Source organism: Porcisia hertigi, chromosome 35 (genome assembly GCF_017918235.1).
Source record: "Porcisia hertigi strain C119 chromosome 35, whole genome shotgun sequence".
In the NCBI taxonomy this organism is placed as follows: Eukaryota; Euglenozoa; class Kinetoplastea; order Trypanosomatida; family Trypanosomatidae; genus Porcisia; species Porcisia hertigi.
In genome coordinates this window covers 2,037,919-2,063,429 of record NC_090594.1, presented here as the reverse complement: position 1 = coordinate 2,063,429, position 25,511 = coordinate 2,037,919, and the positions used below count along the sequence as shown (strand labels likewise).

The 25,511-nt window shown below is 56.9% G+C and overlaps 7 protein-coding genes across 7 annotated transcripts; all 7 read left to right on the top strand.

Moving 5' to 3' along the window:
* Positions 1 to 1,161: 1,161 nt before the first annotated feature.
* JKF63_01542 (uncharacterized protein) lies at positions 1,162 to 4,611 on the top strand (the record flags this gene model as incomplete). Its single annotated transcript, XM_067897589.1, has 1 exon — positions 1,162 to 4,611. The coding sequence occupies one exon, from the start codon at positions 1,162 to 1,164 to the stop codon at positions 4,609 to 4,611; it is 3,450 nt and encodes a 1,149-aa protein (XP_067753746.1).
* Positions 4,612 to 5,976: 1,365 nt separating this feature from the next.
* JKF63_01541 (uncharacterized protein) lies at positions 5,977 to 11,286 on the top strand (the record flags this gene model as incomplete). The annotated part of the gene is made up of 1 exon (XM_067897588.1): positions 5,977 to 11,286. The coding sequence occupies one exon, from the start codon at positions 5,977 to 5,979 to the stop codon at positions 11,284 to 11,286; it is 5,310 nt and encodes a 1,769-aa protein (XP_067753745.1).
* Positions 11,287 to 12,415: 1,129 nt separating this feature from the next.
* Positions 12,416 to 13,108, top strand: JKF63_01540 (uncharacterized protein; the record flags this gene model as incomplete). The annotated part of the gene is made up of 1 exon (XM_067897587.1): positions 12,416 to 13,108. One exon carries the CDS (start codon positions 12,416 to 12,418, stop codon positions 13,106 to 13,108), a length of 693 nt encoding a protein of 230 aa, XP_067753744.1.
* Positions 13,109 to 13,995: 887 nt separating this feature from the next.
* On the top strand, positions 13,996 to 16,329 carry JKF63_01539 (uncharacterized protein; the record flags this gene model as incomplete). The annotated part of the gene is made up of 1 exon (XM_067897586.1): positions 13,996 to 16,329. The coding sequence occupies one exon, from the start codon at positions 13,996 to 13,998 to the stop codon at positions 16,327 to 16,329; it is 2,334 nt and encodes a 777-aa protein (XP_067753743.1).
* A 1,187-nt stretch (positions 16,330 to 17,516) lies between these two features.
* On the top strand, positions 17,517 to 19,877 carry JKF63_01538 (uncharacterized protein; the record flags this gene model as incomplete). The annotated part of the gene is made up of 1 exon (XM_067897585.1): positions 17,517 to 19,877. One exon carries the CDS (start codon positions 17,517 to 17,519, stop codon positions 19,875 to 19,877), a length of 2,361 nt encoding a protein of 786 aa, XP_067753742.1.
* Positions 19,878 to 20,843: 966 nt separating this feature from the next.
* Positions 20,844 to 21,545, top strand: JKF63_01537 (uncharacterized protein; the record flags this gene model as incomplete). The annotated part of the gene is made up of 1 exon (XM_067897584.1): positions 20,844 to 21,545. The coding sequence occupies one exon, from the start codon at positions 20,844 to 20,846 to the stop codon at positions 21,543 to 21,545; it is 702 nt and encodes a 233-aa protein (XP_067753741.1).
* Positions 21,546 to 22,987: 1,442 nt separating this feature from the next.
* On the top strand, positions 22,988 to 23,317 carry JKF63_01536 (uncharacterized protein; the record flags this gene model as incomplete). Its single annotated transcript, XM_067897583.1, has 1 exon — positions 22,988 to 23,317. One exon carries the CDS (start codon positions 22,988 to 22,990, stop codon positions 23,315 to 23,317), a length of 330 nt encoding a protein of 109 aa, XP_067753740.1.
* Positions 23,318 to 25,511: the final 2,194 nt, after the last annotated feature.

Sequence of the window (25,511 nt, the reverse complement as noted above, 5' to 3'; positions counted from 1 at the left end):
AGCGTAGGGAATCATCTGTTCCCCTCTCGTATTATCTTCCCTTCTCACCACAAACCCTATTCTGTGCGTGTGTGTGTGTGTGTGTTTTGTTGATCTCATCTGGGGTTCCCCGCTACTTTGCCTTGGCCATCACCCCTCTATTGCTATCGCCACCACCACCACCACCATCAAACACGACTATTATCACCATCATCATCATTATTGCTTCTACTCGCCATTTCTTTTGAATTACTATTATTATTATTCGCCAGTTGTTGCTGTAGGGGTGGTGGCGACTATATTCAAGTGATTTGGCTGTATGTGTGTTGGCTCTTGTTGCCACCCCCCCCCTCTCTCTCGCCCTCTATCACTATCCGACATTGTGTGGTGTCGCTTCGTATCTCTCTCTACATATATACATATACATATCGCACACTCACCCCCCCCCTCACCCTCCATCCCTCTTTTCAAATTACTCGTGCAGCGAAGTCGTGTGTGAACGGGTAGCTTTTCGGTGGTGGCAGGTTGCCCCGCTCTCAACGTTACACCCCCTCCCCCCCCTCTTCCTTTTTGCTGCTTCACCGGTGTCGTAGAAGACTCGCCCCCTTCTTTTTTTTTTCGATCTTCTTCTTTTCGGACTCGCGTCTTTCACCCTCGCTCAAGTCTCTCCCCCCCCCTCTCCCTTTTCCCGCGAGTGTTGTTGTTGTTTTAACGACTCCCCATTTCCTGGTTTTGCAAACTCTCTGGGTGCTGTCATCGCCTCAGAGAAACGAGAGTGAAGTGTGCCTCGCTCGCATCAGCACGAGACGTGAGGGAGCGAAACAATTCACGGTTTCCTTTGATTCCTTTTTCACTCTCCCTGCCCCCCCCTCTCTCTCTCCTGCACTGGTGTGTGTGTGTGTGTGTGTGTGTGTGTGTGGAGGTGATATTTTTGTAACGGACACCGCCCGTTGAACGTATGTCGTTCGTAGAAACAGTGTATCTACCGACATCCCCACCCATCACCACGCCCTCTGGAAACTGTGCTGCAGGAGAACTCAAGCCTCACAGGGGGGCAGCGCAGTGTCGCATCAGTGCCTGTCGCATGTCGGGCACGCAACAGACACGCCTCCGTTCCCCCTTTTAAAGGAAAGAGAGTCCTATTCCCTGCCAGGACCAGCAGAGCACGGCCGCAGCACAGTCATGACAACGACGATCACCCTAAAATCTGCGTTGGATGGTGAGCGTTCCTGTGGTCAGATGGGCGTGACGCACAGGTGTCGAAAATATATCAGGGATGAGTGCAAGGAAGAGGCGAGGCAGTACTTCCTCCAGCAGCAATGCCCGCCGTGCATGTCGTGGGTGTGCGTCGGGGAAAACCCACTCTCAGCGATGGGGTCACTCGAGGAGATGGAGGTCGCCCACCCGCGCGAAACGCGCGGGCCTCTGCACGTCACCTCGGCGTCGAGCGACCGATTAGAAGATCAAAACGACACGCGCACCCTTTCCCGACACGGCGGCGGCGGCGGCGATCGCGGCGCTGGTGGCGCGGAAAGGACTACGCCACCGCGGCGTCCCAGCTTCAGCAGCACTGGCAACAACGCGTACATTGACAATGAGGTTTCCCTGGAGCCCCCAGCGCGCTTTGGACACACCGCCGTCCTCTACCAGAACTCCAAGATTCTCATCTTTGGCGGCAAGGCCAACGAGGAACGGTACTTCAACGATGTTTACCAATACGACGTCTCGGCACGGCTTTGGAGCTGTTTGCAAATGGATTCCACCGTCGATGTCGGAAGGACAGTTGTCACAAGCGAGCAGGGCAGCCCAAATTCTTCATACGCGTCCGCGGCGCCTGCGTCACCGTTCTTCTCATCCCCTACTGCGTCACCTCTGGTGCTGACGCGATGGGGGGAGGCAACGGCGGAGGTGACCCCTGCAGAACCGACAGAAAGAAACGCGCCTTCGCGACAAAACAACAGCCACTCCAACAACGGCCGAGGAAGTCGAGAGAACAATGCCATCCAGGGAGCCATGGCTGCCCCACTTTCCCTAACGGCACAGGTCCACCAGAGCACTGTCGAGGGCCGTACACTACCGGCTGGAGCAGGAAGTCGGCGCGACAGTGCTGCGAGAGACTACAACCCAGTGCCGGATGCGGGGGTGGCCCGACATCGGCGGCCTGCCGGGCGTGTCGGTCACGCTGCGGCCCTGCACCAGGATACCATGTATATCCTAAGTGGTGAACGCCTGGGACGATATTTTGATGACATGTGGACGCTTAAAATCCCCAGCCTAACGTGGCAAAAGGAGGTCAGCCTGCCCTTCTCGCCGCGCAAGGGACACACAATGCACCTACTCCCCGCCGACTGCACTGCCACGCGCGCCCGCCAAGATATGCTGGTCGTATTCGGCGGCCTTGTGAAGGCATCACGCGCCCGGCCGCGCCCTGCAGACCCGGAGCTGCCCCCGAGAAGTCAGGGTGAGTCTGATTTCGTCTGCGCCCCCACAAACGCGGTGCTTCTCTACTACCCGTTGCAGCGCCGGTGGTGTCAGCTAAAGACATGCGGAAAGCAGCCCTCCGGGCGTTCCTATCACGTCTCCCAGCTCATCACCGGAACGGCTCTGATGCTCGTGTTCGGTGGGCGCTCCGCCACTGCGACGCCGACGGGCGACAGTGGTACGACACCCCCCGACGACAGGTTTTTGAACGACCTTCACATCCTCGACGTCTCCACGGGCGTTTGGCGCCAAATTCGAGACGCCGTAGGCGATATCCCGTCTCCGCGCATGTGCGCCGCGAGCGTGTTTGCCAACGGTACGTTTGGTTTGTTTGCCGGCGGTGGTGACACTTATTGTGAGGACGCCTTCGAGTTTTCGCTGCACAGTCGTCGGTGGCGGCGTCTGAAGCTCAGGAACCAGCCGGCCTGCTCGCGCCCCACCGTCACCTACACGATGGGCCGTCTTGTCCTCTTCGGTGGCTTCGCGCCCCGGACTGGCGTCATGAACCGCACAATAGAATTGTGTCTTTCCCCGTTGTCACTCCAAAGCCAATCTCTGCTGTGGTGGAATCGGTGCGCCTTTGAGAAACACCTCCGCTCCTCGACGAAGAGCCGCAGTTCGGAGATGGAGGAGAAAGCGGCTTCTTCGGCTGCAATGGAGCGTGCTGGGGGCAGCTGGTACACCTGTTCCAATGGGCAAGTGACGCTGCAGTGTAGCCCTCTGACGACGGCCCAATCGAGTCCCCTCGAGGCACCGCAATCGCGCTACGTGAATCCTGGTCTCTGTCGGCCAGCGCCGTTGCGGAGGCCAAGCTTTGAGTATAGTGGTGCTCTACTAACGGTAGCCTCGGCGTGGGGCGGTGGACCGCCAGCGGCACCGTCGTCCGTCCGTGATGCACCACCGCAGTCGCCGACACCCCCCTACTCGCGGTCCTTGTCTGCGGTTTTCTCGCCACTGTCGGGTGCCTCGCAGTCGATGTCGTCCTGGCAGGATGCAGGCACCGCCAATGCAAAACTCCCCGCCAGTGGCCTCGCACATGCGTCTGGTGGCGGAACGGCGACGGCGTTCTGCTCACCGCTCTCCGTCGCACCGCCGGTCACCACAGCTTTTCCCTCTTGCCCTGGAACAGCAATCAACTCGCCGCACTGCCATAGTCGGTCCGAGAGCCCGACGACCGCTCCCAACGTTGCCTCCGCTTCACAGGTGCATCTATGGCCCCATATGACACCCGCCATCTTGCACAACACACCAGCTGCAGGAAATGCCGTATACGGTGGCACACGCAGCAACGGCACCGCAGTGTACTCGCGCGCCAACAGCGCACTGGCAGCGGCGGATGCAAGCGTGTCCACGTGGGTCTCCGACTGTACCCGATGCTGCTCGCCCCCGTCCCCATCTACACCCGCCCCTCACTCGGTGACAAGCCCATTCGCTTGCTCTGCAGCCCCATCTTACCAAACTGCAGGCCTGCTAAGATCGTCGCACCCGCCGCCCGCGCCAGCCACGGGAGAAAAGTCCACGTCGACTTGTTTCATCACAAATTGCGCCCGCAACATTGGCGGCTACGTCGCTGCATCGCTCCCACACATCACAGGATGCTGCTGGAAGGAAGCGCCTCTACCAACCCATGCCGGAGGGCAACCACCAGCAGCAGCGGTTGTGAACTGCGGACGTACAGGCGGTACTGGCAATACGAGCAGTGGAGGCGGGTGTTTTCACTTCTGCATGCGCCCACAGCCCAATCCGCTGCAAGGGCGTGGTGTGCGTGTAGACGTTACGCCTCTTGGCCCGTCTCTGCCCCCACAATCGACCTTCGAGCCCGGCGGTGGGGCCGTCGGGTACCGACAGTCACCGCCATGCGCGCGCCCCGCGAGCACCATCCACCACAACTGCGGCGGCTCCACCTCTGTTAGTCCTCAGCAGCAGCGACAAACGTCGGCGCACTTCACCGAATCTGCATCTAGCCGCGACTCTTCTGCTCACAGCACGCGCTCGGCGTCATCGATTTCTCTTGCGCATGTTTCCAATGCGTATGCGAAGCGCACGATCCAACGACTAGAGGGAGCGAATGGGCCGTATCTGCTCCGCTCTCTGGCAGCCACGTGGATATTCCATGATGCGGACGTGAGCACAGATAGGCGACCGCTATGAAAACGATATTTGAGGGGAGGGGGGGAAGGGGTATAGGAGCTGTACGAGAGCCATCGCGGCGACAAAGCCGACCGTGCTCGTCTTGCTTATTTTCACCCGCTCCTTCCCGCACCTCTTCCCCCCCTGTACGTGGTGACTTCTAGTGTTTCTGTTGTAGATGTGTGTGCGTGTGTATAAGGAGGCAGGGTCGAGGTGTGTCTATTCGATCAAGGATGGTGGTGTGCATGTGCGCATGCACAGTGGCGAAGAGGTGGAGCTGGTGGTTGGTACCGTCGCGAGCCGTTCTGCGCGCCATCACCAGGGGGGGGGGGGGGCCAACCCTCTACACATCCGCCATGCACACGTCGCAGTGCCAATCGCCTGCTCCTCACTTTGATTTCGCTCTATTACGACCTTCGCTCCTCTCCGACTTTTTTCTCTCTCTCTTCATCGCTGGTGTCATTCATCCTCCTCTTCCCTTCCCTCACCACCGCAACCACTACCGTCATACTCCGCACTGCAGCAAAGAAAAAGAGAGAGGGACAGAGGCGATGAGACGGGCGGTGGGGACGAAGCACACCACGACAAAGCGAAAAAAAGCAGGGGTGGGTGAGTGGGACCAAGAGGGGCGAAAAGTCAATTATTATTCAATGCGCCCACAGATGCACCGGCGCAATCGCGTGTGTGCGCGACCGTCTATGTGACCGCTTCTTAATTCCACCAAATCAAGCAATCATTTAACATATATATATATATATGTATGTATTCATGTGTACGTGTATCGATGCACCTCTCCACCCCCCTGTCCCACCTTAGCCGCCACTTTCCCTGTCCTCAAATGGATGAACCGCAAAGGGCGAACAAAAGCAAGGCAGAGGCGCTGACAGCCGAATGTGCGGTCGCTAGTAGCTGTAGCGACTGTCGAGGACCTCAGAACGGGCTCTAGAGATGAAGAACGGGAGAAAAACGACAGGGTACGGTGAGCTGCCAGCAGGCTGGTTACTCCGTCCCTCTCTCTGTCGTGCTCTCCACAGCACCTCGTGCCGGGGAGGGTTTTATCCGCCTCACTACGCCTCCCTTTCACTGCTCTTGTTTTCCCCCGTCTGTCTTCTTTTTTTTTCTCGATGGCTCGCTCGCTCACAAAACTCACAAGCGCATCACAACACTGTCGCGCGATGCACATATGTATATCTAGGCACGCGCCGCTTCTTCCATTCCCTCCCCTCCCCATCACCTCCCCCTCTCTTGTGGTTGTGTGTGTGTGTGTGTGTGTGTGTGTCCTCCCCTTTTATGGAATCGAGCCACGCGTGTAGAACCAACTGAGCAGCAGACGCACACGGACGTGAACACCTGGCGGTGTGGCTTGTGCTTTCTCTTTACTCTGCCATGTCTGCGCCTACGGAAACGTTCCCTGGCGCGACATCCGACTCTAATGCCACCTCTGTTTGCCCCTCGAGGGCTGCAACTCTTGCTGGACATTCGCCTCAGTTTTCGGTCTCCTCTGCTCAAGTTGAACTACTGCGACAGAAACTGTCGTCAGTTCTGTTGTACCAGCCTGACCTGCAGGATCTGCTGAGCCTTTGCGCCGAAAGCAATGCATGGACAGTCGAGGAAGCAACGCTACAGCCACATACGATCACCACCATTGAGCTCTTTCTCCTCCAGATCCCTCGTATGCCACTCCTGCAGTGTTTTCCGTACTTGGTGACAGTGAAGTTTATGAACATCGGTCTTGAGTCGATAGCTGACTTTGCCCCCCTCGCCCATGTAGAAGAGTTGTGGCTCTCCGAAAATCACATCCGCGTGATTGAAGGCCTCGATAACATGACGCGGCTGCGGCGTCTGTATCTGCACAATAATCGCATCGAGTCGCTGAACGGACTGCCGCCACTGCGCCACCTACGCGAACTGTGGCTGTCCAGCAATCGGCTGTCAGCTCTCACACACCTCACGCCTCTTCGAAAACTGCGCGTGCTTTACGTCTCTGGGAACCCTCTGGAGAACCTCGACGACGCCTTCTCCAAGGACATGTCGCACCTGAATGAATTGAACCTGAGCGGCTGTCACCTCAGCTCCATCACCGACCTTTATCATCTGCAGCAGCTCTCCTGTCTGCGGAACCTGTGGCTGCTTGACCCGCTCTTTGGTGACAACCCGATCTGCCGACTCCACAACTACGAAACCCTCACACTCGCCATGTTGGGCTCCCTCGAGAGTCTCGATGGCTCTTTTGTCACGCATGAGCAGCGCTCGCTCGTGGAGTCGGTGTTGCACAAGAAACGATCGTACTACGCCATGCGTGCACGAATATTGGAGACTCAAATCACACTCCTAGCCCGTCACGCCGAGGCCTGTGCAGTTCGTCACATCAAGGACTATAGCAAGGCGCTGCTGGAGTTGAGGTCCTGCTTGCAGCCAGTCAAGCACGAGTTGGCGGAGCGGGCCCTGTATCACCCGGATGACAAGCACGGTGCAGGTGGCAGCATCGGATTGTTGCTCTGCAGAACGAAGTCTGACAAAAGCACTGCCACGCGCAACTCCGACGACAGCAGCACTACCCCGCCCCCGGTGCCGACGGCGACACTGGAGGAGCTCAACCGGCAGCTGTCGCTTGCAATCGACACCTGTGAGGTGCAGGGGCGCACGGTGATGTTGAGACTTTTCGAGGCTACGCAAGAAGCAAAGGCGCAGTCGCAAGTACTGAAGGAACGCTTCGCCGTGGAGCTGCACACCGCTGGCAACGTTCGTCTCGAAACCCTCTCGCCAGACCACGAGGCGTACCTGGGCGCCGTAGAGATGGTGCAGGAGCGCTTCGACCATGGGCTCTTTGCCGAGCGCTTCGGCATCGCAAAGGTGGAAGTGACACGCGTGCGGCGCACCATAAACCGCGGCCTTCGCCTGCGCTTTGATGACCGAGTGAAAGAACTGCGTGTTGACCTGGCGAACCCGCAGCTACGGAACCGCTTCGTGGGTCTGTTCGGCATTGTGCCTGTGACTTCACAGGGCCAGAGCGCTTGTCTGCAGCATGTACTTGTGAGAGGAACAGCAGCGCGCTTTTCGGCGTCCAGCGAGGACGGTAAGAACAACGCCGTACATCAGGCAGACAGCATGTCATATCGGCCTGTGCCAGCAGAAGAAGGCGTGCCGCTCACAAACAGCCTTTTTTATGCGGATGAGGAGCGTTTGTTGAGCTGTTGTCCCTCCACCGGTGGGGCGAGCCGAAACGCTGGCGCGCTATCAAGCGGGAGTGAGCCGAGCACGTGGTGCCGCGGGCAAGTTGTGCTCTATCGCGTGTACCTTGGCAAGACGGTGCACGCCCTCGGCGGCGGCGGAGCAGTGAGCTCGAGCTCACCGCCCCTTTCTTTCCTCCAGCAAAACGGGCGAGTGAAGCGCAAGGACTATAGTGCTGACACTTGTGCAGCCTATCGACTCCTGCCCAGCACTCCCGCTGGCGATAGTGGAAGCAGCAACTCCCAGCCGCTGCCTTCGTCGTACATGTGGTACTGCTTTGACCGCGCTCTTCTTCTGCCGGATTGTGTCGTGGATTACATGTATAGTGTGAAGGAGGCCCCCCTCACGCGATCTCTCAAAACGCCTGTACTACCAGGCACCATGGCGCTAAAAATGAACAGGGAAGCCGCGCTGGCATTGCTCAATGGATTGCCACCGTCGCTGGAGTGGTGGGAAACAAAGAGCGCCGATGCGGACGACACCCAAAAGAGCCGCATGCGCACAGACGGCATTGAGGACGTCCTCCAGTGTTCCGAGGCGCTGCTGGATTTCATTCATTGGTGTGGCCCACCGGGCAAGCAGACACGCTCCCGTGGCACTGCCTCATACCGAAACACTTTGCAGCAAGTCGCTGAACTCGAGACGAACAACGCATTGGCGTGTGTACAGAAGACACTCGGGAAAGACTGCATGGCGTTTCTGTTGCGAAGCACCACGATCGACAAGGGCATTGGTGTAAGCGAAGATCACAGCCGCGACCCCAGCAATGGTAACATGGAAATTCCTCTACAAGCACAACATGTGGAAGAGTACGCGGCGCAGATAAGCGTGAACAAGACGCCCCTGACGCTGTGCGTGCTGCGCAGCAGAGGCATCACAACTGTTTTGCAGGATTTTGCCACGCCTCTCTGCGCACACATCACAACCCTAGATCTGGCGCACAACCGTCTCGCTTCAGTCTCTTGGTTCGCCTTATCCAAAGAGGCGCCGCAGCTGCAGCTGCTCAATCTCAGTGGAAACGTCCTCTCGCACCTCCACCTCGACGGTAGCCGATTCCCTTCGCTCCATACCCTGGACCTCAGCGACAACAAACTCGAGAACGTGACAGACTTCGCGACGATTCGCTCGGCAGCTGCGGCGCTCGAAGAACTTTTCGTGCACGGCAATCCGTTCCTGTGGCGCGCCGATGGGCAGGAAGCCGAGGCGCGCCTGTGGCTGTACTTGCTCCCTCCGCCAACCTCAATGATGTCAAGGGCGCCCGGTGTCAAACCAGCCGTTGTGAAACTGAATACCCACCCCATCGGTACGTACCCCGGCACCCTCGCCGCCCAGCGGTATCGTCGTGCGTGTCTCCTTCCAGGAGGGCGCGCGACGTCTCGCATGGCCTGCATTACCGCTTGCCTTCTGCAGTGCGTCAAGCGAGATACAGAGAGGTGCTGCGCTTCAGCTAGCGTATTCTCCATAGACGGTGTCACTGGACCTGAGAGTGTTTTTGAGCAGGTGATACGGCAACTAGAACGGCTGATGGTCGCTGGGGACTTGGAAGCCTACCTCCAGAAAGACCACACCCTCAAGGCGTCCCTTGACGAGGCCTCTCATCCCTCCTCCCCCGACGGCGTCCTCGGGGACATCCACCCACCGCTCTCTCCGGTGGCGCCACCGTGTTTGAATGAGTGCGACACGTTCCGCTGGTCGGGAGGCCTGCTCGACGACGCAAGTGGGCTGGTCGACCTCTTGCCCAATCTGTGTCACTTGACGCTGCGCGGCCAGGCCCTCACAAATGCGTCTCCTCTGCTTCACCTACATCGACTCGAAACCCTCAACCTGGCAGAGAACCACCTCACCGAGCTCCCCTGCTTGGCAGAGCTCAAGGCTTTACGCGAGTTGGTGCTGGACTTCAACGAGCTGACGTCTCTCCCGTCGACCATGGGACCTTTACCGGCGCTGCGCATCCTCAGTGCCTCCGGCAACAAGATTACGCAGGTTGACGCCACCCTTTTTCTCAACAGTAGTAGTGTATTGGACACACTCAAAAGCCGCACACCGTCACCCCCGACGCCGCAGCTCGAGGCGTTGTACCTCTCATACAACTGCATCGCAGACATGAACACCATTTACGCCCTCCGTGATGTGTTGTCGCTGCTCATCTTGAACGTCGCCGGCAACCCCTGTGCGGCTTTCCACGGCGCCGGCCAGGAGGAGGAGGAGGTGAGGCTGTACCTCATTCATGCCTTTCCCCAGCTAAGAATTCTCGACGGCGTCTCCATCTCGGCTGCGGAGATGTCAAAAGCACGCGAGGTGTACGCTGGAAAAATCAACGCTGACCTCCTCACGGAACGTGCCTGTGGCCCTCAGGAGACTTGGGCGTCGCTTCGCGTACTAAATCTCTCGCACTGCTCTCTCAAAGAGGTCAACCTGATTGAGCCCTTCGTGGCACTCGAGGTGCTGCATCTCCAGCACAACATGCTCACGAGTGCCCTTGGTGTGGGAATGCTCACACAGCTAACCGCACTAGACCTGTCGCACAACCGTCTCGGCGGGGCACCGTGGCGAAACGTGGTCGGTAGTGCTTCCAACGCGAACGGCTCACGCGGCCCCCCGACAGCGGGTCCCATGACGCCTCCCCCCGCGCTGGGTGATGCGCTCGTGCACCTCCGGCGTCTTCAGTCACTCTCCCTCGAGGCGAATCAGATCACCGATCTCAGCGCGCTCAAGTTGCGCTTCCCGCATTTAAAATTTCTCAACATGCGCGGCAACGAGCTGCAACACATCCAGCGAGGGTTGGTAAACCTTCCGGAGCTCCACGAGCTACTGCTGGATCAGAACAAGCTGCGAGCCTTCGGTACCGACTCCTTTCTTGCGAATACCAAGTTAACGATCCTGTCTGCAGAGAACAACCTCTTGCGGTCTACCGAGGGACTGCAGCAGTGCCGATCGCTGGAGCAGCTGAAGCTCGGGGCAAACCGACTTGCCGATCTGAACTTGTTGATGACCGACCTGCAGTATTGCCCTATAAAGGTCGCCGTGTTTGTAGGCAATCCTGTTGCTCGCAAAACGAACTACCGGGCCTCCGTCATCATGCGCTTCACGCTTCTGGGGGAGCTGGACCGGCGCGTCGTGACGCAGGAGGAGCGGGATAAGGCCGTCTCAGCGCGCATGACAGAGCTGGTGGTGCCACCGAATGTGGTAATCGATATAAACTGCCTATCGGGCGTTGGAGCAGTACCTGGGGGGTCGTTTGTATTGCCACCGCAGAGCGGGATGAACCTAAACAGCCTGGGTGGCTCTGTTGTGAGCGGCGCCATCGGCCTCCCGTCGCGTGGTAGAGGTGGTGGTGTGCCAGTGACACAAAGCCCCCCTCAATCGCACCTGGCGAGCATTCGTGCCTCTGTTCCGTCAACTAAACGTGCAGTGGCAGCCGATCGGTTTGCCGTGCACCAACGCACTCGGACCTACCGCCGTTGAGCGACGTTTTTTCTCTGTTCTCGTCACTGAAGTTGCAGCTCCAAAGCCTTCGTGAAGGGGGTGAGAAGAGTTTGGGATATGCTCAGTAGAGCGATGAGACGGTGATGAGGGGGGGGTTCTAATTTTGGTATGGGTAGCTCTTGGGTGTAAGCTAAGTCGCCTTCTCCTCACCCTTGTGTGTACGTGTACTACGGCTCCGTGCCCTCATGCTCCAGTCTAGTTATCAGATTTTTCTCTGTGTGTGTGTGTAAGAGAGAGAGAGAGAGAGGAAGAAAGTAAGATCGCCTTTGGAGAGATTGAACCACCTTTGATGTACAGCTTGCGCCTGAAGGAGAACACCAAAACGTCTGTGTGTGTGTGTGTGTGTGTTAAAAATATATATATATATATACAGTTAGCTCCCCTCCCACCCCCCACCCCCCTCCTCCACTCACCTCACCTCACCACTCCCTGGAGACAAAAAATGCGATCATATTACGTCATGCGCAAAAAAAGATGCACACTCAGGCGAGTGGGTGGGGAGAGAGGGGGGGCAGGGAGGAAGAGGAGGAGGAAAGGGGGGGGGGTCATCGACTGAGGTCAGGACACACACTCCAATAATGGTGCAGAAATATGTGTCTATTGGAGCCCCAAGACGACAAAAAAAGACCGAGACCACAAAAATTTCAAAAAAAAAAGGGGGGGCTGGAGAAATCAGCGTCACGTACCGTAGAGAGGAGGCGGGGGGAGGAGGACACATGTACTGGTCCCCGGGGTGAATGTGGGAAGGAGCGTGATCATGAAGCGGAACACACAAGCCATGTCTCACTTATCCTGTCAAATGCGCCTCATCCTCATACATTGTAATGCAATCCCGGGGGCGGGCGGGCGGGCGAGGGGGGGGGGGACTTCACCGCTTCTGTGCCCCCGCCGGTCAGGGTGGGAGCACCTTCCGTACTTGACTGAGTTCACTAAACCACCTCTCCCACTTCTGTCTTCTCATGTGCGTCTATCGTGGGAATTGAACACACGCACACTTACACATGGTGCCTACGTGGCCGTACGCGACGTGCAGGTGTTTCTTTGTTTTTCGGGGGAGGGGAAACCGCTTGTTTATCGAGCACACTTTCATCTTATTCTGCTAGCGGAGATGGACAAGGCCAAGACGTTGGAGGTGCTTCGAGGCATGAAGTTCATGCAGCGCAAGGAAGAAGCGAAGCGCCGTGCCGCCTTTGAGGTTTCCCAGCGAGAAGAAATAGAACGGGAGCTCCTGCAGCCCGGCCTTGGCAGAAGCCACACGAACGGAGGGGCAAATGAAAGCAGCTCTTCTGCACTCTTAGGCATTCGTAGAGGTGGGCCAGCCAGGGCGACTATCTTGTACGATGATTCTTTTCACACACATATATATCAACTCTCGCGGTGCAGCTTCACCGAGACACTCGGCGGTGGTGATGCGATTGCTGCCGTCTCGGATCAGAGTCACAAGGACACCAGTCTGATAGACGGCGCAGTAGAATCGGTGTATAGTACGAGGGACCCCACCGTCGTGCCAAAGTCAGCAACGACCCTCCCAAACGATAGCGACGCCGCCAGTGACGAAGAAGTGGAGGACTTGTGGGGTGGCGAGGATACCGAGGATTACTTGAATGATCCAACAGCGGCCTCTGGCAGACGACGCCACAGAGGCGAAAAGACGCATGCCGATCGAGGAGACGGCGGCCAGCATGTGCAACAGGATCGCCGGTTCGTTGTGAAAGCATCGGTGCGCGCCCCTAAGCTGCCACGGCGCCTGCAGGAAAGAATTGAAGAGGAGCAGCGGCAGAAGCGGAAGCGCGCAGAGTAGATACGCAGCTTACACATCGAAATTCTCTCTCTGTGAATCTCGGATAGGTTGCACTGCGGTGCCCGCGACCAAGACACATGTACACACACGTACAGTTGCAGTCAGATGTCTGTCGAGACTTATTGGTGTCACACATGCGCACATGTTTGCTCGTGTGTGTGTGTGTGTGTGTGTCAAGTATGTCGTTGTTATACGATTTTTAAAAAATGGTTGGGAAAGTGTCGAATAAGCATCTGTGTGAATCGTGCGCATCGCATTAAAGGCGCACACGCAGACGTTCTTCCCCTCCCGTAGCCGTACGATATCACAAACACATTTTTAAAAATGAGCTGCGCAGCTGGAGGCCTATCACAAGCCATTGTGGAAGCAATGGGGGGAGAGGAGGAAACACATGCTGTGAATGGTGTATGGCAGGAGACTTCGGTTTAGACACGTGACTACGGTCATGAGTGGTACCTCTCTACCCACCTCTTCCTTTTGATTCTACGGGTGAAAGATAGACCACTATCCAGTGTGGCCACCCCCCCCCCCCCTGCGCTGACATCCACCTCCGTTGTATTTGACATCGTTCATTTCTTCATGTTTGATCCAATGCGGGGTGCGCCCTCTCCTTTCTCCTTTCCTATGCACGCGCTTTCGCTCTGTTATATATATATACATATATATATGCATATCATCATGATGTTTTTGTTGTGTATGCATGTGTTTTATGATGCCGACTGGCCTAGGTGGTGCCGCGTGTGACTCATGAATGACACATCCCACGCGAGCGTAAGCATCCACGCCAGCGCTTCGCCACCCACCCTCAACTCTCCGCCGTACACCTAAGCAGAGACCCCCCTTTCACCTTGGCTCTTTAGCTCTTTACGCTCCAAGGCAAGAGCATCATGGAGCAGCAGGGGCAACTCTCAGCCGCTGCCCAGCAGCAACGGCAGCAGAGCGCGACAGACACCGCGACAAGCTTGCAGAGCGCAAATGAGGAGGCTTTTGACTCCGTGCGTCAAGCAGCGGTAGTGATGTTCAAGCAGCGGACCAGGGATCTCACTCGGCTCGCTCAGGTGGAGGAGCAATGCCAGACCATTGAAACGGAGTTGCACCAAGCCCAGACCTGTGTGGCACAACTTGCAGCACAGCAGGCGTCCCTCGAAGCCCTTGTTGAAGAGGAGCAACAGTCCACCCGCCAACGGGAGAATCGACTGCAGGAGCTGCACAGCACTCTTTTGCAGCTTGACGAGGAGCAAAAAATGAGCGGCAGGCTGCAACAGGCAGCCGAGGCCGCGATCACCGCGGCGGCTACGTTCATTCAAAACTTCACCGATGCCGACGGACGCCTCTTCCAGCTGCTCTCCACTGCAAGCGCACGGACAGGAGGTCGCAGCGCACGGGAGTTGCAGCGGTTACTCACGGAGGTTCAGCAGGGACTTCTGACCGCAGAGGCCCATCGTAGCAGCTTCGCTTGCCTGCCTTCTTTTTCGATCTGTGCCGAGGCCCCCGAAAGCGGAGAATTGCATTACACAGAGCCACCCCCGACGACGTCAGTGGCATCAGCTGACGACACCACCACCAGCGTGCTGCGTACACTGCAGGAGTGGATGGCCAAGACGCACTGGGCGCAGCACGGCGAGCTTGCATCGGTCTTGAAAATCACGCAGCAGCTCGTCGCGTGGTTTTCCATGAAGAGGGGCACTCGGGAGGAGGCAGGAAAGACAGCTGCCGCAGGAGAAACATCGTGTGGACAAGACTCCCTTTGGCCACCGCCTACGCCAAGTGCCACGGACGCCATGACTGAGCATCACTGGCTGAGACTACTCGCATTTCTCCCTGCTGACATAAAAGCCGAGGCACACCACGGCGGCACCGCGGGGATTTCGACTGAGGATGACACGCTGTTCGGTGCCCTTCAAAGTAAAGACCGTTCCATGGACGCCGCTGGTGACTCGAGTCCGGAGAGCGAAGCCGTACAGCTTGCCGTGCAACAAAACCTTCTGGCGCCACTACAGGCAATACTAACGTCCAACGCGCATCTCGTAGCCTTGTGTGAGGAAGAGCATGTGCAGCTTCCTGAAGATGCGCCATCGCTGCCCGCCTCGGTAAACGCAGCACAGAGGGAATGGGAATCTTTCTACGCTGCGTGGCTACAGTGGCGGGAGGACGTGCTCAAGGCGAAGTCAGCTGTCAAAGCCGCCATGGTCGCAGAAGCGGATTTGGATGTTGCGCAGGCGACACTTTACACATTGCAACAACGCTGTGAGGAGCAGTCGCATAACCACGCATCTCGCGTAGCAGAGGTGGGGAGCCTAAAAGAAACAGAGATCAACCACCACGCCGCAGCGTGGTCGCGGGGGTTGGGCACGGTTCAGGCACAGCGCGACTCCATAGGTGCGATGTCTGAAACCCTCGCGTCACTAACAGATGAAGAGGCAGCGCTCACTACAGCCGCGCACAACGGCTCGGAAAGCCACGCGCATGAACTCCACGCGCACGACATCGCGTTGACCAAACAGAGGGAAGAGCTCACAGCGGCGCGGCAACGCGCGGAAGTCGCCGAGGCAAAGACCACATCACTCGAGGCGGAGTACTCAGATGCACAGCGCGTGCAGCAGCTCGTGCAGGCACAGCATGAGGCGCTACTGTCGTGTGCTTCGCGGTGTTTGCAATCTCCTCTCAGTGCTACCATAAAAGGCGATGATGGTGCAGAAATCAGTCAGGCCGCCTCCAGGTCGCTCGGTGAGATGCCAGTGGCTCGGTGTGCGGCAACCGCCGCACAGACGCTGCTGCAGTCCATCACGGCGCACTCCCCATCGCGGGCGTCATGGACAGAGCGACTTGTCGAAATGGCCTCGGAGGTTGATGTTGCCGCAGGGGAGGACCACAACGGGGGTCCTCTCACCGATTCCGTGTCGCAATTCTTTGCAAACCTAATTGTCAGCTGTGGTGGCGGTGAGGCAGCCGGGGGTGAATCATGCGACGAGCCCCCACTTGATGCGGCAGCAGTGCGTAGCGCCATACAAGGCGCAGCCGCAGGCCTGCGCCTCCCGAGTGATCTCTTCCTCGACGACGTCGTCGATGCACAGCTTCTGGCTGAGATGCCGTACCTTCGCACTTTGGGGCGCGCAGAACAGGCCCGCCGCGCGCGCATCGAAGAGCACCGCCTTTTCATGTGCGATGCGACGACAGAAATAGCTCTTCTTCGCAGCGAGCTGGCCACCGCGAATGAATGACCCCTTGCGAGAGGAGGACATGATTGGCGGGTTGTCACGTGCAGGCAGCCTAGCGCGGGTACACAGACGGTGCACGCGAGGTGATCTTCACGCCCGACCTCTGCCATGTCACCTCGATGAGCATCAACATGTCCTCTGCTCACCTCGCTTGCGCTTCTTCTCCCCTGTGCTCACCAAAACACACAAACACACACACATCCTCACTCTCACCCCATCTTCCTGCCCTCGCAGCTTATGGTGAGGGTGCGGAGGGTCCTGCTATAACGTTAGTTCTCTCGCTTCTCTTTCTTTGGTCGTTTGACTGCTCTGGTGTGCAACTTTTCTTCTCCGAAAAGATAGCGAACACGAATAAACCCAGAGAGGGGGAAGCAAAAATCTCACCCCATGCAGCAGAGTTCCGCTGCCTTGTGAGTACAAAAAAAAAAATAATAAAAAAGAATGGCTGGATGGGTCCTACAAGCTGCCTGAGCAGCCTTTCCACTCACCAACATCTCCTCCGTAACCCACTTTTGCTCTATCCTCCTCTACGATCTCCCCCACCCACCCACCCCCCGCGCGTTGCCGGTCTTTGCTGTCCTTACTCATCTTGTTTCTCTCTTCGGCACACACACGTTTTCAAGCGCCTACACGTACTCACGCACTTATTCAAGAACGCGCGCGTGTGTGTGTGTGCTTCATGTGTGGGGCTCTGTTCATCAACTCCTCACTTCCTCCCCTCATTACCCTGGTTGTGTCCTGATTTGTGAACACCGCGTTCACCTCCGCCAACACTATCGCATTTTCCTTTCTCGTCTCAAATCTTTTAACCTATCTTGACCCTTTCACGCACGCACGTTTTTCTTTTTCCTTGTTGTACCTCTCTCTCCCGTCACCATTCTCTCTCCGCCCATCCGCCCTTTGCCTCCCTCTCGAGGTGTCCTGAAGGGGGGGGGGAGTTGATTCTGCCAAAGGGAGGGATCACTCGCCTTCACTCCACCTTTTTTCTCTCCTCTCCATCCATTCACTAGACGCACGAGACGCCCCCTCTCCGTGCGAGGATTTGAACTCGCACTCACGTGTGCGCATACATCTAAGTGTGTATACATACGTATACATATACAGATATATATATATATATCTGTGTGTGTGTGTGTACAGACCTATATACACACGTACTGCGATACGCAATTCTACGGTCACCCCCAAAGATGAAGCGTTGCTTGACATTTAGCTTGCTCGGCCTGCTGGTGGTCATCTGTCTGACCCATGGGGAAACATCTGTGGCGGCACTGGTCGCGACTAGTACCCGTCACAGGGCTTTATACGACGACCTCGGTGTGGCGGTGGGGTCCAGCAAGGACGAAATCAAAAAGGCATTCCGCGCCCTCACTCGCCAGCACCACCCCGACCTCAAGGAAACCTTTCAGGAGAAGGAGGATGCCAAAGCGGCAATGGGGAAGGTGTTGCGCGCCTACGAAGTGCTCTCGGACGACAGTAAGAGAGCTGCCTATGACGAGTCGGGCCTGATCCCTGGCGAGGCCCCCAAGGTCGAAGAAATGACGGCAGATGAGCTCTTCAAGTACTACCACCAGTCGTCGCCCATCTTCTCCAAGTCGGCCACGCTGTCAAGCATGACACAGCTGCGCCGCCTGCAGGACTTCCGCGGCCCACGTATCTTTTTGATTCAAGTTTACGACGACACCCATTGCAACAATTGCCGCCACTACAGCTCCGCCTGGGAAACGATGTACCAGTCCAGTCTGGTGGAGGCTGGTGTCCTGGAGATGTATCGCATCGACGCCCTAAGCGAGGACAGTCAGCCGCTCCTGGCCCACCTTGGCATCCGCTACCGCAACGATCCATACGTGTTCGCCATCGTAGACGGGGAGGTCTGGACTCTATACAACATCGCTGAGACGATGAAGCAGCGCAGCCACAATCGCGCCTTCCAGAACCTTCTCGAGTTTGTCATGTCGTTCTTCTACGATGTCTTTCAGGAGACGACTTCGCTGGATGTGGCACATCTGGACGACATTCTCACGTTCCTGCGTGCCCCGCGGTCCGCCAAGCGACCACTCCGTGTGTTGCTGCCCAAGATCAATGCTGAGTCGATCCCGCTGGCGCTGCAGATGCGCTACGACCAGATCGATGTCCGCAGCGTGCCGCGCGACTTTTTGCTTGAGTTTGTGGAGGAGTACTGCGAGATGGAAGTCGACGTGAAGGACCGCTTTGGCGAGAGCGTTCCGATGGCAGAGTTTATTGTCGTCTCAACGGAGGTGCTGCCGACGCCATCAGATGACGTAACTCAACCCAGCGAAGCGGGGATAGTGAGGGCAAACAACACGGCGTCCACGACACTAGAGAAGAGCTGCCGCTTGGTGCACGTGGGAGCCGCGGTGGCGCTCACGTATGGCAAAGCCTCCACGTTTATTGAAAGCCACCTACCGGAGCGGCACGTGGGCATGATGAAGGGACTGCGCCACGCTGGTGCCGCGGACTTTCTGCAGGTGTGCCGTCACAACTGCGTGATATGGATGCGCGAAGACTGTTCGAAGGCGCCCGACGCTCACGTAACCGCCCTCATGGCACAAGACTACCTCTCCTTCAAGACAGGTTACTGGTGCATGGAAGAAGAGAGAAACCTGGCCAAGGTGCTGAGCAAAGCCGGTGTGTGGACAGCGACATCGGAAAACGTCGTTGCCTCACCGTCTGCCATGGTGGCCTTTGTCGGCGGCAACGACAACGTTACCTACCAGCTCGTATCCCTGCAAACAAAGCCGCCAGAGGAGCTCACACGCGAGGACGTCTACGCCGCCCTATCAACGCTGATAGGCAACGAAGAGGAAACCGGGGTGGGTGATGAGGCTGCCAAGGTTGCGACGTTGGTTCGGTCGTGCCTTCCACAGCCCGTCGCCAGTCTCCTCGCGACGGAGGGCTTCCCCATGTCCTACAAACAGCGTCTCTACGTGCAGGTCATGACCATGTACACCTTTGTAGCCCCGCTGCTGTCCAACTCGTGGCCGTTCTTCATGATGTACCTCGTCCACCGCTTCATCCTAAACCGCAACAAGCCAGCAGACGATGAGGGGGGCCAAACAAATAACAACGAAGCTAAGGTGAACAAACCGGTGGAAGCATCGGCACCACCAGTACGTTGTCGCATCCGCAAGCCGCAGCCCCGCGTCGGCCCGTACAACTCACGCGATATCAAGTGGGCCAAGGAAGAGAAGGGCTTCCTGCTCTTCCTCGTGGGGGATAACTTGGCAGCTGGGTCTCTGCCGCTCCCCCGCATCGCCGTGGAGGAGCCCTTCACCGTGCGCGTCCTTGGCACCGGCCAGGGCAAGTGGCGAGAGTGGATCCTTGCCCACAAGCCTGCCGCGCCGGAGGGTGCGAAGGAACAGCTGCCGGAGGCAGAGCGCAGCATCTCCATCATGGCAATTCGCAAGACGCGTATGAAGTGCCTTGTCAAGTCAGACGCACAGACAATTGACGCCTTCCTGCGAGACCTCCTCGACGGTACCAAAAACCCGAAGGATGAGCTGCCGTTGTGGGCATACGACGAGGAGTAATGTTTTGGGTGATGGCTACTTACAGATGTATGGCCGAGGCTGTGCAGGGAGAAGAAGGGGGGAGGAGGAGGAGGAGCCGCAGTGGACACGGGGGAGCAGCAACATGAGCGATCACTCGCCGTCGCTGTAACTGCGAAGCTCTGTAAAGATCTGGAGAATCTCCTTCGTGAGAGATCACCTACTGTCTGCTTTCTGAACCACCTCCGTTGACGTATCGACATGAATTGCTGTGCTTATCTCTGTGTGTGTGTGTGTGTGTATGCGCGTGTTGCTGAGGTGAGGATGATGTGTATGCGTGCGTCTATGTTGAGCATAATTCTTGTTTGCGTGGCAAAATGGGTTAGAGAGATCGTAGTGCAACAACGCACACGTAATAAAATAGGCTACGTTCTTGCCTCAAAAATGTGCATCTCGAATAAACAGCAATAAAAAGGAGAGGGGTGGTGAATAAACCTGAGCAGCCGAGACAGACATCAAGAGCTTGACACACGCACACATGTGCGTGTCTGGTGATGGTGGGAAAGGAGTGGAAGAAGGAGGAGGAGGGGGGTGCTATGCTGTCGAGAAAAAGTCTCTCTGCCTGCTTGTAGTCTCCACAGGTTGTTGTTGTTCACTGTGTTTACTTTGGCCTGTCAACCGAACCTCTTTTTTCTTACATGTTCTCCCACTCTCCTCTACGCCTATTGTGGAACACACGCACATATGCATGTGCATGGGCAGATACGCGTACACAGACGCCCGCGCGCGCCACTCTGCCGCACCAACGTGGGTTGGCCCCCCAAAAAATATATATATTTTTTGGTTTGTGTTCCGTGGTTTCGACTACTTTTACATTTCAAAAACAGCATAAAAAGGGGGGTCGAACGTTAATTAATCCCAGCCCAGGTCCTCTCGCGTGTAGAGAGACCCTCCGCCTGCTGTACGACGACTTCACTTGGTACTAGAGGAGCGTACGCGCACACGCATATGGGCTTACAGGCCCACCCTTGCATGGAGCCCAATGCATCGCCGGTGGCACCACCCCCGCCGCCCCATGTCGTGTATGACGCTCTGAGTAAGGCACAGAAGGCAGCTCCGCAACTAAAGCCGATCCCCGCCTTCGAAGTGTACAAGGTAGCCCGAGAAGAGGAGCTGGCTGCTTACCGCATGCTGTGTCGCGTACTAATCATGCATCATGGTACCCCCCTGCCCAAGGCGCAGCAGCGCATCCTCGACGACATGGGGGAAGAATTGTGTATTGGGCTGGAGAGACAGGGACTGGAGAATGAGATGGCAGTGCAGGATAAGGTGCTGCAGGGCATTCGAAAATCTGGCGTGCTGAGTCGCCGAAGTGACTTCACCGATGGCGTGGAAGAGCTCACCGTGGAAGACTATCTGGCTGAAGCCCCGAAGGACGATGGCAACGGCCTCTACACGCCAAGCTCCAAGGCTCCTCGCGTTGATGGGGTGGACTCCGTGGCCGCACGAGCGACAGCTGCGGCTGCCGTAGGGGTCAAGCGCAAAGGCTACATCCATACCACTGTCTCGAAACTGGCCAAGGAGATTGAGACTGCGGGAAAGAGTTTACTGATCGCAACCAATGCGCAGGAAGAGCAGCAATTTATACAATCCCTCCAGCAAAAGCGTGAGGAACTGGTGACGCTTAGAGCAGAGCTGACAGAAATTTAGACGGATAGAGGGGGAGGGAGGGGGGCTGTGGCGGGAGCGAAGAAGCAGAAGGTGGGGAGAGAGGGATGGAAGGTCAAAAACGAAAGAAAAGGGCAGCATACCCACACAGTGTTGAGCGCTCCCGCCGCACGGCTAAATGTGGCATGCAATACATACATGCGGCGGCTAAACAGCTGATGAAGCTCTGGTGAGGGTAGTACAGGTTGGTTCTGCAGAATGGTGCATGTACAGGTCTGTGTGGTGTTTGGAAACTGCTTTCTCAGCAGTGTTCACGGCGCTGCGCACCCGGAGGGGGGCTCCCCTCCCCCCCCCCCCCCCACTCCTGCCGTGCGGTTTCGAATTCCTGGTTTCTGGGGGGAGAGGGAGGGGAAGCGGGGCTTGCTCTTGACTCACGCACACTGGGAATGACAAACTAAAAGAGTGCAAAAGTGAGGTGCGGGGGGGGGGGAAGGAGGGGGGACACCATTCGTGAAGCCCCAAAGGTCAGCGGCGACCTAACCAAGTTCTGTTGCTGATTGAAGGGGGCACCCCGCTTTCAGACCTGTAAGAAGACCGTCGACGCAAAAACAATATATATATATATATACCAATGCAAATGAACAGTGAAGGTGCGAGAATGGACCTGAGTAGAGGAAAGGGAGGAGCGGATGGATGGATGGATGACACACTCCACGATGCCCACTTGACACGGTGTGCTTGCCTTCTCTCTTCAGTTCTCCCCTCGGACCGCCGCGCATCTCCCGTTACTTGCAGTGCTGTGCACCTTGCAGGACAAATATACATCGACAGCTAGCGCGAGGATGACGCACATCGTCGCCTGTTGTGCTACTCTCTGTAGGTGCCCCTCTGCCTAGGATTTGCGCGTGTATTTTCGTGTACTACACTGAAAAGCAGGTCGCTGGCTCCCGATGTCATGCTCTCCCCCCCCCCCCTCCGCCCACCCCGCAGTGCGAGCCAATAAGCCTTTTCTTTCTTACCACCGATTTCTCCAGCTCACGCTTTTTTTTTCGAATACTCTTCTGAACATGGCGCGGTATCAACATGAGTGAACCTGCATCACACCCTCCCCCTCTCCCGCACCTCACCCCCCAACAAAAAAAAACTTTACAACCATACACACCAGCAGGTGGCCTTGCACCTCTCTCGTGAGAGCAAGTGTTTTTTTGACATAGGGGCTTTTTTTTCCAAGTGTTCACCCCCCCCCCCCCACCCAACCACCCAATCCTCTATCCATTTCCCATTCATCTCCCCGCGTACACACACACGCGCGTGCATGCAGACCACCCCCTTTTATCCCCTTCCGCTGTCCTCATTACCCATCGGCTTCCCCCACCCACACCAAAATCAGGACTCTTGACCAACTCTGCGCTGTCGCTTGTAGACGACCACGACCACCACCCACCACCACCGCACTTTCCCTTTTCCCATACCCTCTCTCCGCCATGCTACACGATCTTGAGTGTGGGTCGGAGAAATGGGGTCGCTACACCTGCAAGGACGCCCCACGCCCGAGTGTGTGTTGCGCTAACGGATGCTGCGCCACTTCTCCGTACGAGGTGGACCTGAGCACGGGGCTGCCACTGTGGGGGTGCGTGTTGGTGTCAATCTCAGCTGCTTCAGCGATGCTGTTGATATTTGCGGCCTGCATCTATCGCGATAGCCGCGCGTTGAACGCGTACAATCTTCTGAAGGAAACCCAGGAGGAAGAGCGGCGACGGCAGCAGCTGCGAAGCGAAGGGCTTCACCAGCCGCATCCCACCCCGGCCACATAGAGATACGAGTGAGTCTTCGAACTTTTCAGGTACACACGGAACCGCGTATCGCACCGGGGCGCAGTATACGCCAAAACATCCCCACTGGCCACTTCCCTCTCCCTTGTCTCTCTCTGTTCCCTCTCCCCTTCTGCACTTTCGTGTTGGGGCGGGAACTCCCCCTACCCACCCACTCCCGCTCTTGTCTCTGCTACCCTATATCGTATCTCTCTCCCACTCGGTATATGTAGATACTTATTTCCAGGTCTGTGTGTGCCCACTCCTTCCCCCCCCGCCCTTTTTTTTCTTTTTGACTCGCATCACACCCCTGCTATTTCGATAGGGCAAACACAAAGATATATAATGTATATAAGCGTCGACGACAAGGTGTCGTTGGTAGACCTACACGTGTGCATCTTTCTGGTGAGCTATTTGCCTCGTCAGCCCCCTTCCCCTCCCCCCCCCCTCTTCACTCGGCGGACTGTCCAAGTGCGTTTGATGTACGCATGTCTTTCCAGACACACAGACACACACACACTCACCCGTGCGTTGAAAAGACAGGCGTATGACTTTTCTTCATCTCCCCATCCTCCCATTCCCCTCCCCTTTTTTCAACTCGACTGTTTTGCGTGTGTGCTTTTTGATTTGCCTTTGCCATTGCAGCACCCAGTCCGCAGCCGAGGGTGAACCCTCAGAGATCTGGCCTACACCGCAATCGACAACAAAAAAAACAATTCGAGCGCGCACACCATCAACATCAGGTTGCACGAGCATACACGTACAAACTATATATTCAAGGCACGTCTATTATCGGCATTGTGGCAAGTCGGGGGAGGTAAAAAAAAAAGGAGGTGTGTGCAGTAAAGGTGCCTTATTGGGACCCATGACCCCTCTGTTGTTTCACCGTAGCCGCGCCCTATCGCCTGGCCGTCAGAAATGTGCTATCTTTATTTTGGGCGTGACCATCGTGATCGCCACGTTTGTCGTGATCCTCTTGATGTTCACCATTCGCCCGATTGCCTGAACATGATGCGAGGACCAGCAGCGCCCTACACCGTGGCCCTAAAAGGGAGCACACGAGGACTGGATTGACCCAGACGCCCGACTTGCCAGGCAGCACACCAACTCCACTTTTGCTGGTCCGATTTCATCTCCTGCGGACTCCATCGCCTCGGCGTGTTCGGTGTGGTCACGGGGATGGAAGTAACTGAGATTGCTGATGCGCCCAACTCCCTGCGCAACCGCGATTACTCGCAGCGTGCCTTTCCCCATTGACATCGTGGTTTACATGCTGGACAATGCGACCGCTGTGCCAATCGTCTCGTGCCCACACGGTCGCTTGGGCGTCCACACACACACACACCGTCTAGGCAACAACGCTAGCTTGTCTATACCGCTGTTGGCAGCGGATCTATGGCAACCAAATTTGGATTTCGGGCTTGGGATGTCCCTCATGGCCTCAGCACGATGCAAAAATACAGCTCAACCGCGACGTACCCCTTGTTTGAGCTTTCCAGAGCCAAAGGCAGCGTGACAGGGAAAGGACCGTCAATCGACCCTTTATCGAAAACGCTGAGCGGCTTTTCGCTAGGCACACCCGTGATGGGGGGACAGTGGGGCTACACCAACGCCACCGCGTTCGCTGGTTACCCAAGCACAACATTCATCCTCATCACCTCTTTTTGGAAGACTATCGTGGTACGGGCGAGGTCTCTCGCCCACTCGAATGCCGAGCTGGAAAGCCGTAGCGCCTTCCTCAGAGCGGCCACGACGGCGTTACACCACAGCGAACGCCCGGTTCCTGTATCCCCCACTAAGCAGCCACGGGGGGGCACTCGCCTGCGAGACGATCAACGCATGCACGATGCGTACATTGGATGCAGCCGACCTGGAGCGGTTGGTGGACCTACCGCAGTCGACAGATACAGTCCTACACTGGGAGGAGCAATCACCTTGACAGCGAGCTTGTGAGGTGATCTGTCCGCGTCTGAACGCGGAACTCGAAGCACCTCGGCGTGTGCCTCTCTCTCTTTCCCCGACAGTATCGGGGCGGGCGGGGGAATGGGGAATGGGAAGAGACTGCCTACTTGGCACACACACACACAGCTCACCGCTCCCCCACTATCACATGGTGGCTACTTCTATTATTGCTATCATTGTATTTTGTCCTAGTGGATTTTTTTTTGGGCGTATGTGTGTGTGTTTTTTTTTTTTT